The 12,960-nt window shown below is 38.2% G+C and overlaps 2 protein-coding genes across 3 annotated transcripts in view; one reads left to right on the top strand and one right to left on the bottom strand.

Moving 5' to 3' along the window:
* Ctnna3 (catenin alpha 3) overlaps positions 1–12,960 on the top strand; it is a 1,464,870-nt gene that overhangs the window by 418,237 nt on the left and 1,033,673 nt on the right. The gene's annotated exons all lie outside the window — the stretch shown is intronic.
* Positions 387–12,960, bottom strand: part of Lrrtm3 (leucine rich repeat transmembrane neuronal 3) — a 171,825-nt gene continuing 159,251 nt past the window's right edge. Inside the window, exon 3 of the mRNA XM_052744821.1 lies at positions 387–2,758. Coding sequence (XP_052600781.1) covers positions 2,549–2,758 — 210 coding nt within the window. The 3' untranslated portion in view covers positions 387–2,548. The remainder of the gene's footprint in view (positions 2,759–12,960) is intronic.

Raw genomic sequence — 12,960 nt, 5'->3', positions numbered from 1 at the left:
TCGACCATGCTCCAGTTGGTGGCTCCACACACGTGTATATGAGCAGCATAAGTTGGACTCAGTAGGTTAAAGTTGGGAGGGATTTGGGGATGCAGATGGGGATGGATCTAGGAGAGCTGGGGGATGTGTTGAGGGGTGAATATGATCAAAATACATTATATGCACATAAGAGATTCTCAAAGAATTTGTAAAAATGATATATTAAAAATGTTTAAAGAAAGTGCTTTGCATCAGGAAATTAAGGACATACATTTGTAAGGCTCCTTTGGAGCCTTTTTTAAAATTATTTGTCAACTTGAGAAGTGTCTGGGGAAAGTTTGAAGGTGATTAATTTTACAAATTAATACTTCTTTGGATTTTTGGGAGAATGACTTCTAATGAAAAAGTTGCAAATAACATTTTGTTTTATATAATAAAATTCCATTTGATTTCAGACTCACAAAGAATAGATTTGTAACCCAGTTTAAATTTTGTTCAGAGCTGAATCTCAGTGTAAGGGATCAAGAACAATCAGAATAATACATTGCAAAGAAACAAGAAACTGGAAAACAATTAAGATTAAAATTAGACTTAAATAACAAAAATATTGAATAGCAAATAATTTATGCAAAATATTTTACAAAATCTGGGATGCTAAATATTTGATACAAGTACCGTGACATTTGTAGTTACATTAAAGTTAATGGTTTTCTTTTTCCATTATTTTGCTTTCCCTTTTTTTTTTTTTATTTCAACAGACATTTGCTTTACAATTTTGAAATTCGTCCTTCCTGGTGGTGTTTGTAAATTTTCTGTGATCAACCTGTGTGAAACTCTGTGCATACAGAAAGTATTTCTCAGGAGGGGTTAAGAATGAAGTTTGACCTCCCTTCTCACTAACTCTTTTCTCTGCCATTTTTGATTGTGTTTGAACTCTGTTAGACTGATATTTTTCTGCCTCTGCTTTTGATGTCATGAATATTAAGTTAAACCATAAAAATGCTTCTCTTCACATAACAGTGATTGACACTTGCTGTTTTAGAGTCCAACATTCAAAAGAAAAAAAAAAGAATGTGTGATTACCATGGACAAACTAATGATATCTCCACTAATAAACTGTCAGGTAGACAACAGATCCAAGTTGTCATTTCAGCTGTGGAAAAGCCAGGTTTTCTTAATTTGATTTGAATTCAGTTTAAAACACAATCATGTAACCCATATGTGATTTAGATCGATGTCTAATACTTCTTGGTTATTGTTTTGGATAATTTGTTGCTAAATCCCCAAAGGAACAACATGAACAAGGGAACAATAGACTGTTACTGTCTATTCTGGGGTGAGTTTTCTCCACTAAGCACATCTATACTGAAAGAACTAGATTTTTAATGTTCTTTCTCAGGTGTGGTACACAGTAAGAAAACTTCTGTATTTTTCCTTTGAGATATTCCCCAAATATAGTTTCACCTTCTAAATGAAAATTTGCCTTAAGAACCAGGCACAGTTTGAACTGACTTGTGGTTATTTTTAGATAAAACCACTTTGGGTTAATTAAGAGAAAAAAATTGCTACTGTACAATTATACCATATCCTCCCACCTTGGCCTGACAATAAGGAGATGTAACAGAAGGTTTTCTTTGTCACTGTAGCTGCACCTTTGAAGTGTATCAAAGTCTGTTGCTGTGGTTACGACCTTTGTTTCCAGTGATGTTTGGTCCATGCTTTCCCCTACCTACCCTTAACAATGGTTACTCAAAAGAATGAAATAATGAGTCATTCATTCGGAAATACTTAGTTAAAATATCCCTCTTTATCATTACATTTCACTGCTTAGAAACTAGGCTGTAATTCAAGGCAACAGTTAAGACTTAGAACTGTTAAAAAAAATCTGATTTTTTTTTCATTTATAAGAAAGAGCTGTCTATGTAATTGAAGAACCTCTTACACGTCTGAACAATTAAAACCTTTTTTGGTTAATGTATTATTTCTGGAACAAGTAGATAAAATTCTATGCAGTAAGCATGATAATGATAAAAATCGTGCATTGTTCGCACAGCACAGATTTCAGAGTCAAGGTTTCTGGGCACAAATGCAGTAACAAAACAGCCCCTACAAAACCGAGTAACTCTCAAGAACACAAGAAATAATGTTTGTTAATTTAAAATTTTAGAAACTGAAAGGTGTAAAGTTTGTAAAGTAAAGCATAATTAAATTATGGTACTGTACATACCAGTTGTTCCTAGAATTGAAACTTTATAATATGAAAAAATACATTAGCGCTGTACAATTTTTACACGTAGGTAGGATGAGTTTTGGAAAAAATGATTTTTTTTTCAGGGCCATTCTCTGTCAAAGTCAAAAAAATACTGCACAACTTAGCTAGTTACAAAGTATAGACTTGAAACAATTCATGTCTTCATTTATTTCATGAACCAATCTTGGAATTTTGTTTATTTGAACAGGGGAATTTTTGTTTTTGTTTTTGTTTTTGAGAGTTGCAATGAACAAATTTTCCTCTTTCTGTCGTTGAGGTCACAGTTGGGTAGCAAGCCTGGGCTACCGCTCAGCTCGGTCAAGCCAGCTGTGGTTTATGGTCACTGATGCGGCCAGCTGACGTGATTGTGCTCAAGTCCAGCTCAGTCTCTAGGTGGCTTTCCATGGTATCTTCCTGTGCATTCGTTTCAAAGGTCTTATGGGAGAGAAGTTCATGATGGACCCCACAGTAACTTATTGTGGGCTGGTCGTATGCCAGAAAGGTTGACACATTCATTGATAAAGGTATCTGGGAAAAAAAACGACATGAGAAAAGTCAGTTATCAAAAGACAGGCAAGTATCCAGGGGCAAGACTTGGAGACTGTGAAGTGTGGATCTGACTGTCCTTTGTGTTTGTATCTGTGGCTCCGCTGTCCCCGAAGTGTCCTGCTGCTCTCCCCCATTTTCACAGAAATGAATTCAATATGGAGGACTGAAAGCTTGAGTACAGCTGCTCGAATCTTAAGTAGAACCTGCAGATACACAGTAGTTTGAATGGGTCTAAAAAATGATAAAACATTTCTTCATTGGAGAGCCAAGAAAAGGACTTTCTCTAACTGGTCTGAAATGTGTTTTCAAACTAAGGAAAGTATTATTTGGTTACTTGTGTGTAGTATCAATCTTAAAAGGTCTTATTAATAAAAACAAACCTGGAGTCAGGTACTAGGGTCAACGCTGGAAGATCAGAGAAGCGGAACAAGCCACAGCCACCTCACCTTGTCAGTTCCTCAGCTGATCTTGTTTCCTCAGACTGGAAGCCTCTGAGTCCTCATCCAGAATGAATCTCAGCTGAACTGCTGCTAAAAGCTTAACTAGCTCTAGTTCCTGGTTTTCACGCCTTATATACCTTTCTGCTTTCTGCCATCACTTCCTGGGATTAAAGGCGTGAGTCACCATTTCTGAGTTCTTAGCAGTTCCCAGGCAATGACAGTACAGCTGCTTCACACACCTCGCTCTGAGGACTGTTTCAGGAGGGAACTGTCAAGTCATCCTGACTGTGCTTAGCCAGAATCTTGTCATTATTTCCTTAAGATTACTCCTGGAAACGTTAAGCTCTGTAGTTTGGTCTTTTTATCTAAAGGCTAGAGCACAGAGAACACTCAGAAAAAGAGACCTATGACTTCTGTAAAAGGTCTACCAGGCTGCCGAGAATGAAGCTGCTCTGAAGGACTAGTGGTCCAGCTAGGGAAGGGCGTCTTTACTAATCAAAGATGCTACAGAGTGTGGGCGACAGAAGCAACTCCGATGATGATGGACAGAAGGGAACACAGGTGAGAGACAACACCTGTGTCGTCTTAGGTACAACCAGATGCCAAAGTCTAGAGAACATCACTGCTTAGTTTCTTGATGAGACAAAAAGTTGTGGCAGCATTGAGGAGCCTTTAGCCCTGATCTTACTTTGTCTCCTGTGGTCTATACACCATTTAAGGGTCCTCCCAATCCTCAGGTCTTGACATTTACGTTTCCCTGTGGTGTATTAAGATGGTAGGAACAACCCGACTTGTGTTTAGAGCTGGGATTTCCAGGAGATGAGTAGAGTTGAATTGAGTAGAGTTGAATAGTCATTAGAGTTACACTTCCAAATATCAAGTCCTGTGGCTTTATGTAGGAAGAGACAGAGATGGAACAGAAGGGGCCTTAAAGGGACCTACACAGTCCCTGACTCTTACCATGTGAAGGTCTGTACTCAGCCAGCAAGAAGGCTGTCACCACATGAAGCCTTGAAACTTTTCACCTCTGGAACCCTTAAGCCCAAGTAAACCACCCTTATTTATAACTCAATCGGTCCACAGTGTTGTGTTATTGGCTCAGAAAACAGACCACTATAATTGCTAATTCACATGGCTGAATTTCTTTAAATGAAAACTTGTACCATTCTTGTTTGGCAAATGGATAAAACGCTTGTGCACATCAGACTAAATGCTTTTCCAATCTCAGATAAGAGCATGAAGCCAAGGGAGATAGAATGTCAAACCTTCATTATCTGCTTCTTCACTGTCTGCCCTCTCCTTTCCAGGGATAAAACTCCTTCCATCTCTTTTTCCACCCCTGACCTCTTAGGTATCTTTGTCTCTCCTTTTGTAAAAAAAAAAAAAAAAAAAATATTGTTTCCTTATTTCCTCTTTCAGTACAAACATTGTTTTTCTTTGAGATGATTTAATGATGAGTATTTCAATGTGTCAAATGTGTAGGTCTCAGTCCCTGGAGACAGAAGTATAATCTAGTTCACCCAGTGAAACTCAGGTGTAGTCTTTCCTAGTTTGTGGAATTCTGAAATTTGAAATATGAAATTATGTGGCACATGAATCAAATACAAACAATCATGACCGCTGGAAAGTCACCCAGATGGTGCACAGCAGCAAAGTAAGATACTTGTACTTAAAACCAGACTTCTTTTGTTAGAGATGAGTTATCTCTGATAACTAAAATGCTATCATCTAAAAATAATTGTGCAACGAGAGTATATTTAAGCTATAGGAGAGAAAAACTTAGAACCATTATTGGGTGCATAGTTTCATATCAACTTTTGGGAAATCGGTCCTAGGTGATGTGCTGTGGTCACATGTCTGCAGGATTGCAGTTGTTTTTATTAACTATAGAAGTGTACACCTCTCAAATTTATTTGGGATACCTCCTGGTTTACAGGGTTAAATCTACTGTGAAGAGTTTTGAATGCCCATGGTTAAATTTTGGCAAATAACATACGATGATACACTTATTCTCTGTGTGTTTTTGTGCAATACACATTTTCCTGATGCATTTAGTATCTAGAGGCTGCTGGTCTCTAGAAGACAAAGTCCTACTTTGAATCATAGCAATTAGATGGCTAACTCTGATTTTGTATTTAAAAATCCCACATTTTTCTTTATTGTTGAGTATATATTATTTGATAAACCTTATATATGGATATATTGTCTTAATGTCAGGGCATGTTTATATTTAATATTTCTGAAATTGGGGTAGTTCTTAAAAGCAGTTATTAAAAGATATTTGTATTTTCCCTCTACAATCAAAAGTAAATCTTGAAGTTAATGAAATCTTATTATCACAAGAATGGCATAGAAAGATGTAGCAGTGAGTAAAATCTAATAGCTTACCACATGGTAATATGTCACAGATTTTTTTTATGTTGACTTAAATGGTTTTGAGAATAAAAGAATTAGTATTGGGCATATGTATATCTATGTGTGTGTATGTTTATGCATTAAAGGAGTATATATATTCACATGAATTTGTATAGATGTAGATATGTATAATATATACATATATATTCATGATATAATAGCTAGAACTAATGCTTTAAAACCATTTAAATGAAGTCTGACAAATAAATTGTGTTGATCTGTTGATTTAGATAACTGTGACATATTTGTATTCCCAATGTAGGGTGTATACACATAAATATACATATTTCTACAGATGTCTATAAATATGGTATTAATATACATATGTATGTGTATTTACTCAGAAAGTTTTTCAACTTCAGTTCAAGTCAACTTTTCATGAATTATGAAAATTTTGCCCTGGTCTTTTTATTGGTAAGGTGAGATAATTTTTTTAAAACTATATCAATGCATTAAATTTGTTTCCAAATTTCTTTTTTTTTTTTTTTGGCTTTTTGAGACAGGGTTTCTCTGTGTAGCTTTGTGCCTTTCCTGGAACTTGCTTTGTAGACCAGGCTAGCCTCGAACTCACAGAGATCCACCTGCCTCTGCCTCTGCCTCCTGAGTGCTGGAATTAAAGGCGTGTCCCACCACCACCCGGCTTGTTTCCAAATTTCTTATTCGTAAACATTTCATACATATATGAATAACAAACTTCTTTATTATTGACTCACCAGATAGGTAAAGATGCATTAAGCCCTGTTCATATATGAAGTACCCAATGTTAGTGACCAGACCAAGTGATTCATGTTCAGAATAAAGTCAGTGATTTTCTTTTTAGTCTTACAAATGACATTAAATTTCAACTCATTTTTTTTTTTGGTTTTTCGAGACAGGGTTTCTCTGTGTAGCTTTGCGCCTTTCCTGGAACTCACTTGGTAGCCCAGGCTGGCCTCGAACTCACAGAGATCCGCCTGGCTCTGCCTCCTGAGTGCTGGGATTAAAGGCGTGCACCACCACTGCCTGGCTCATCAGATACTTATTTCAATTTTTAATTAAAACGTATTTTCAATTTCATATGTGTGTGGTATGTATGCATGGGTACGTGTGTATGCATATTTGTGTATTTTAGCATGTGTGGAGGTATGCACATATGTGTGTGAAAGTGGAGCCCCAAAGCTGATGTCAAGAATCCTCTTTGGTTGCTCTTCTTCCTCATTCATTGAGTCAGGGTCTCTCAATCAAACCCAGAACTTGCTGATGAAGCCTTGCTAGTTAGCTTGCTCTGGAGATCTTCTGTCTCCATCTTCAGAGGCTGGAAAAACAGGTGGGCTACCATGACCATCCAACATTTATGTGGATTTGGGGGATTCAAAGTACTTTATCTATTGAGCCATTTCCCCAGATATTTACTTTAAATGTGATTGCTAACCTGTAGCAATGTTTTATGCCTAATCACCTATAATGTGAACATCATTCTTTCTGATCCCTCATGAAAAATGCTACACATATTTTTGTTGGATTTCCTTCTTCATAGCAACATCGTAGTATGCACTCAACACTTTACTGATGTTGATACTAGATCCTTAAATGAATCAAAGTGGGAAAGTCAGAGGTGAATTGTGTAACGTACTCAGTCTTCAAGTAATGATGCCTGACTCAGTACTTCTATACGCTGTACTGTGTGTGTTGGGTTTTTACCAGAAAGAGTGACTGTCTTAACCTTTCCATGATGGGTCAGTTGTCTGGGAACACAGCAGATAACAACTTGTGATAGTCTCATTGTCTGAAGAGAAGAATCGGAGTAGAAGGAACCTCATTTCTTTTAGTTTAAATGATTTTAAATACCAGCATGTAAAAGCTCCATAGACTTTCGATGTCAGGTAGAACACTGGCTGCAGAGGTTCTGGGAACTGCTGGGGCTCCAGCCATCTGGTGTGACTTTGGACTTCGTTGGTGGGATGGATTCTTGTACTACAGTGTGGCTGATGGTTGAGTGGTGATGGAGAAACTACCAGCTGGCATTAAACAAACATATACTGTGAGGGTCAGAAACAATGTGTGTCAACCCCATCTGCTACCAAGTACAGCAGAGGCAGCATCTGCCGTTCCTCCTTTCCCAGGATTGTCAAGTGTGACCATGTAACATTTTTCTTTTTTGTTTTCAGATTAACCTGTGTATGTTGATCTCTCTCTCTCTCTCTCTCTCTCTCTCTCTCTCTCTCTCTCTCTCTCTCCCCCTCTCCTCCCCTCTCTTCTCCTCTCCTCTGTTCTCCCCCCTCCCCTCCCCTCCCTTCCCCTCTCCTCTCCCCTCCCCTTCCCTCTCCTCACATACCCTCTTCCCTCCCCTCCCCTCTCATACCCTCTCCTCTCCTTTCTCCCCTTTCTCTTTCCTCTAGCCCTTGTTTTCTGTCCCTCATTCCTTCTCCTTTTTCTTCTGGGTCTTCTAATATGCTCTCCCCTGTGCTTAAGGTATTCAACAGTGAAGTGCTGGTAAGCAAGAAAATAAACAGAATTGCAGAAAGGGTTCTAGGAAGGGCAATAGGTTATTGAACTTTAATAAGGGTGCCATTTCCCCAGAACTGCAGCTAGTTTCCATAGAACCTTCTCTAAAGCATTGAGATTCTTCCTACTCTGTCTTTGAGAGAAGTTTCCTTCAATACATTTCTACCTGATAAAAGTCTTACCTATAATTACTTCAAGTTTCCTTTAACCCCTTAGGTCACTTCTTTCTTTCTTTCTTTCTTTCTTTCTTTCTTTCTTTCTTTCTTTCTTTCTTTCTTTCTTTCTTTCTTTCTTTCTTTCTTTCTTTTTTTGGAGACAGGTTTTCTCTGTGTAGCTCTGGCTGTCCTGGAACTCTCTTTGTAGACAGGCTGGCCTCAAACTCACAGAGGTCTGCTTGCCTCTGCCTCTCGAGTGCTGGGATTAAAGGCATGCACCACTACCACCTGGCCAGGTCACTGTTTTCTAAGTGAGGTAATTATTATTAAGACATATTTTGTGGAGTTTTAGGTATATGAAAACCTACTCTGATAAAGAATCATCTAATGCTATTCTAACAAAGAATTCTGTCTAGTTACTTAGGCAATTTCCCTTAGGAAAAAAATTCAATTCTGATCAGCTAGTATTATTTTTACTTTAGTGCTATTTTCCTTAGAAGTGGTTTCCCCAATAACTGTATCAACATCAATAATATATGCTGTTTACATAAAAGATTTATAGTTAAAGTTACCGGTTATTATGGTCTTCCCCCATTCAAATATAATATCTAATTCTATATTTATAAAGGAAAAGCAACACTTTTAAAGTTTCTGAGTGGTGATTAAGAACTCATTGTGACCTTACATTCTCTGGGTGAGATCTGTTTAGAAAGATATGCTTATATAAATATGCATATGTATTTCTCAAGTTCTAATTAAAAGGCATTCCTGTACGTCCTATGTGATAAGTATTGTGGCAGTTCATCATGCAAGAAAAGAATCAAAAGTCTCTTTTTCTCTGTGCAGAATGAACAATGAGAACGGCTTTCCTGTTAAGGGCTAGTTCTAAATTGTAGTCTTTAGTAAATATAAACATTCTCCTCTAATTATGTTGGAGCAGAATTCCCACATTGTTAGCATAGTTCATAGGGGAAACTCTTCGAGATTGACAAAGTCACATGCTCTCCACCAGGGACTCTTCCCTTCCAGGTCGTTGAAGCTATGGCACTTGAGGGCTTTGGCCACTATTGATTGTGTGTCTGTGTATGGTGGTAGAGGCAACAGAGACATTTCACAAAGGGATCCTTTGAAATACAGCCTATCTCTCTCTCTAGTCCCCTTATCTTCATTGTATGTCGGAATTCAGAGACCTATAATCTTACTTTTGTTTGTTCATCTACAAAACTAAACTTCATCGATTTTTTAAAATTGATTTTATCTCTTATTATTTTGTGAAATAAGAGACAGGTACTGTGACTCCCTCCCTCCCTCCCTCCTCCTCTTTCTCCCCACTTTCCTCCTCTTTTCCCCATCACTTCCATTGTCCCTCCCTCCCTCAGTACATTCTTTATTCCAGGCTGGTCTTGATCTTTTGATCCTCTCACCTTAACCTCCCTAGTGCTGTGGGTTCCAGGCATGCAACTACTACATCTGACTGATACATTGTCTCCAGACTTGTCTCCTCCAATGAAACTTAAATCTTTGATGCAGAGACCTCTTCCCTCCAGCAGCCCTGTTTTCTACCAGGAGTATTAAGTTAACACAATCTTGCCCATCTATCTCAACCCTGGCTTCTAGTTCCTAATGCCCCCTGGCTTTCCACTGCCTTTTAGACACAGTGGCATGCACCCACTTCTCTATCCTTGCTGACCCAGTCTTCGCTCAGAGGACCATAATCTTGCTCACTTTCAGTGATCACATGCCCGGTCTCTACAGAAATGCAAATAAATTTAGGCATTTAAAAACCATTTCTAAGCCGGGCGGTGGTGGCGCACGCCTTTAATCCCAGCACTCGGGAGGCAGAGGCAGGCGGATCTTTGTGAGTTCGAGGCCAGCCTGGTCTACAGAGTGAGTTCCAGGAAAGGCGCAAAGCTACACAGAGAAACCCTGTCTCGAAAAACTTAAAAAAAAAAAACAAGCCGGGCGGTGGTGGCGCACGCCTTTAATCCCAGCACTCGGGAGGCAGAGCCAGGCGGATCTCTGTGAGTTCGAGGCCAGCCTGGGCTACCAAGTGAGTTCCAGGAAAGGCGCAAAGCTACACAGAGAAACCCTGTCTCGAAAAACCAAAAAAAAAAAAAAAAAACCAAAAAAAAACCAAAAAAATAAAAACCATTTCTACAGTTAACTAAATATAAGCACCATATAAGTAGCAAATGTTTTCTTTTTCAGCTTTTTCTCTTGAGGGAATTCTATCTGAAGCATTTCTCTTTATTTTGGGACAGATGTGGAATTTGAAATATATATTATCCTGGGGAATTAACTTGTTTAATTATATTATTTTATAGAGAGATAGCAACACATACATGTGTATCATGATATTGCCTGTAAAGTTCTTAAGGAGGACTTGTGACTTAACATGCACACATGTCGATGATGTCACTGTCCACCTGACTCCCAGGCTTTCATTACGTAAGTTGATTTTCTTGACTATAATCTGGATCTTGCTATGGTATGTGCAACTTTGTGTTTAGGAATTGGTCAGCAATGATTGCTTCACTCCATGAAGTCTGATCTTTGTGGACAGGCTGGTAGTTTTGTTTATAGTTAAAATAGATGAATCCCTCTGTGGCATTATTTGAATGATATTAAAACTCGATTCCCCACCGGTTCACTTCTCAGCTTGAAAAGTTGTATCACTAATCAGTATTTTGGTTTCTAAATGTTGAGGTAGTGGATAAAATCTTGGTGCTGTGGGAGGAAAATTTCGTGAACCAGTATCACACTGTAGCTTGGGTTTCCAGCTGTGTGTCAACGTCTGCTGGATATTTCCTTATTTAATTTCTTCTGGTGTGCTGCAGTGGTTTGTGTGCACAGCTCCCTAGATCACAGCCATGGGCATTTGTTCCAGTTCTTAACTGACACCCGCCAGGGCATTGCACATAATCTTCACCATGATTCATTGAACGTCCATTATGTGCCAAATGTCATGTTTTGTGCTGGTCTTGTGTTACCTATTTTAAGTCCTGCAAAGCTGTTCGCATTTCACAGTAAATATAATTATCCCCATTTTACAGTTGAAGAAACTAAGACTTAGTTTAAATAATTAGTCTGAAATTATTCTCGTGATTCCCCGACTACTTAACTGCTACATTTTGCTGCCTGCTTGTCGTGATCTATCTTACTCAGCTCTATAGGTTAGAGAGCTGAACATAATGTGTCTAGTATTATTCCCACACCGTTCCCAAATGGCCAAGTGGTGTGAGCAATAGGGTCTCCTATGCTACCTCACAGTTTTGTATTGTTGTTTTGGACTCAGGAGAAAACATAATTTATCATGGGTTCATGTGGGTAAGCAGAGATGGCTTCACAAAACTGTTCGGTGCTTCTTGTGAAATTAGTATGTGTTCCTTCAGACTATAAGGAACAGCATTCGTGTTGGAGAAGCTTTAGGACTAGGATGGAAGTCTCCAAAATACTCCTGTGTTCACGTATGTTAAGATTGCTCAGCAGAACTGGAGGGGACTTAAAGTTAAAGTTGTCTTGGCCTGGAGATCAGTAGATGTTCTACAAACCATGTATTTTTAGTCACTCCAGATTTCTGCTCCTAATTATGTTTGAGCAGAACACTGGTACTGTTTGTGTTTGCACTTGTGTGTATGCACACAACTGCTTGTGTAAATTAAGGCCAGAGGTCAACTGTATGTTTTAGTTTTAGGTGCCATACACCTCATTTTTGAGCACCTCTCATTGGCCTAGGAGTCACCAAATAGGCTAGACTGGCTAGCTAGAGAAGCCCAGGAATCTGCTATCTCTGCATCCCCAGCTCTAGGATTTCAAGAGTTCCCCTTTCAAACGTCTTTGAAAATGTGCATTAGATAGATTTATCTTGAGTCTTTGTGCTCACAGGACAAGGACCTTACCAACTGAGCTGTCTCCCTGGCCCTGATTATTTGCTTTTCTCTTAACAAGATGTATGTGTATATATACAGACTTCAATCAAAATGTGGTTTGTGTTGCTTCATATTGAACAGTACATTTTGATTGTTTTGTACAAGTAAAACCTTTCTAGGGAGGTGTTGGGGGACATCAGGATAGAAGATGAAGAACAAACATGAATAAGGTAGTTTCCATTTTCTGGTGAAAGTATAGGCCAGGGGCAACACAGAGGCCAGAGAATAAAGAAAAGCAATGGCTGGGGTGGGGTGGACAATTATGATACATGTGTGTTTAAGGATGTACAATATATACATTGTTCTCTGATTGGCTGATTCTACTAACAGCATCATTCATCCTTTAATGGTGGGAAATGCAATGGCCACCTTTTTTTTTATTTGAGACTAATGTTATTTTCCAGATTTATTGGTGAATCAATATTGTTGAGAAGTGATTGGATGTTTACTTTTATAGACTCTTCAATAGAGATCATGTTTTACTTTGAAAGTGATTTATTTGAAGAGACATCTTCCTTCTGGAATACTTAGGCATTCTAATAGTTAATTGGTATGCATAGAACAGACTGTTGAATCATTAATTTTAATTATCTTGATTCTACCAGTAAATTATTTTAAAAACATTTTCAAGGGGTTAATTAGGAATCTGAATTATGTTATCTATCTTTATGCCTTAAGTAGCCCTAACTTTAAAAACCTTGAATGTGTTTTACAATTCCAAGTTATAATCTGCCTCTTAGTACTCAATTTTGGTATTT

This window comes from Peromyscus californicus, unplaced genomic scaffold (genome assembly GCF_007827085.1).
Source record: "Peromyscus californicus insignis strain IS unplaced genomic scaffold, ASM782708v3 Scaffold_19__1_contigs__length_69161282, whole genome shotgun sequence".
NCBI classification, from domain to species: domain Eukaryota; kingdom Metazoa; phylum Chordata; class Mammalia; order Rodentia; family Cricetidae; genus Peromyscus; species Peromyscus californicus.
The sequence above is the reverse complement of the archived record's forward strand: the minus strand, read 5'-3'. Positions and strand labels throughout refer to the sequence as shown.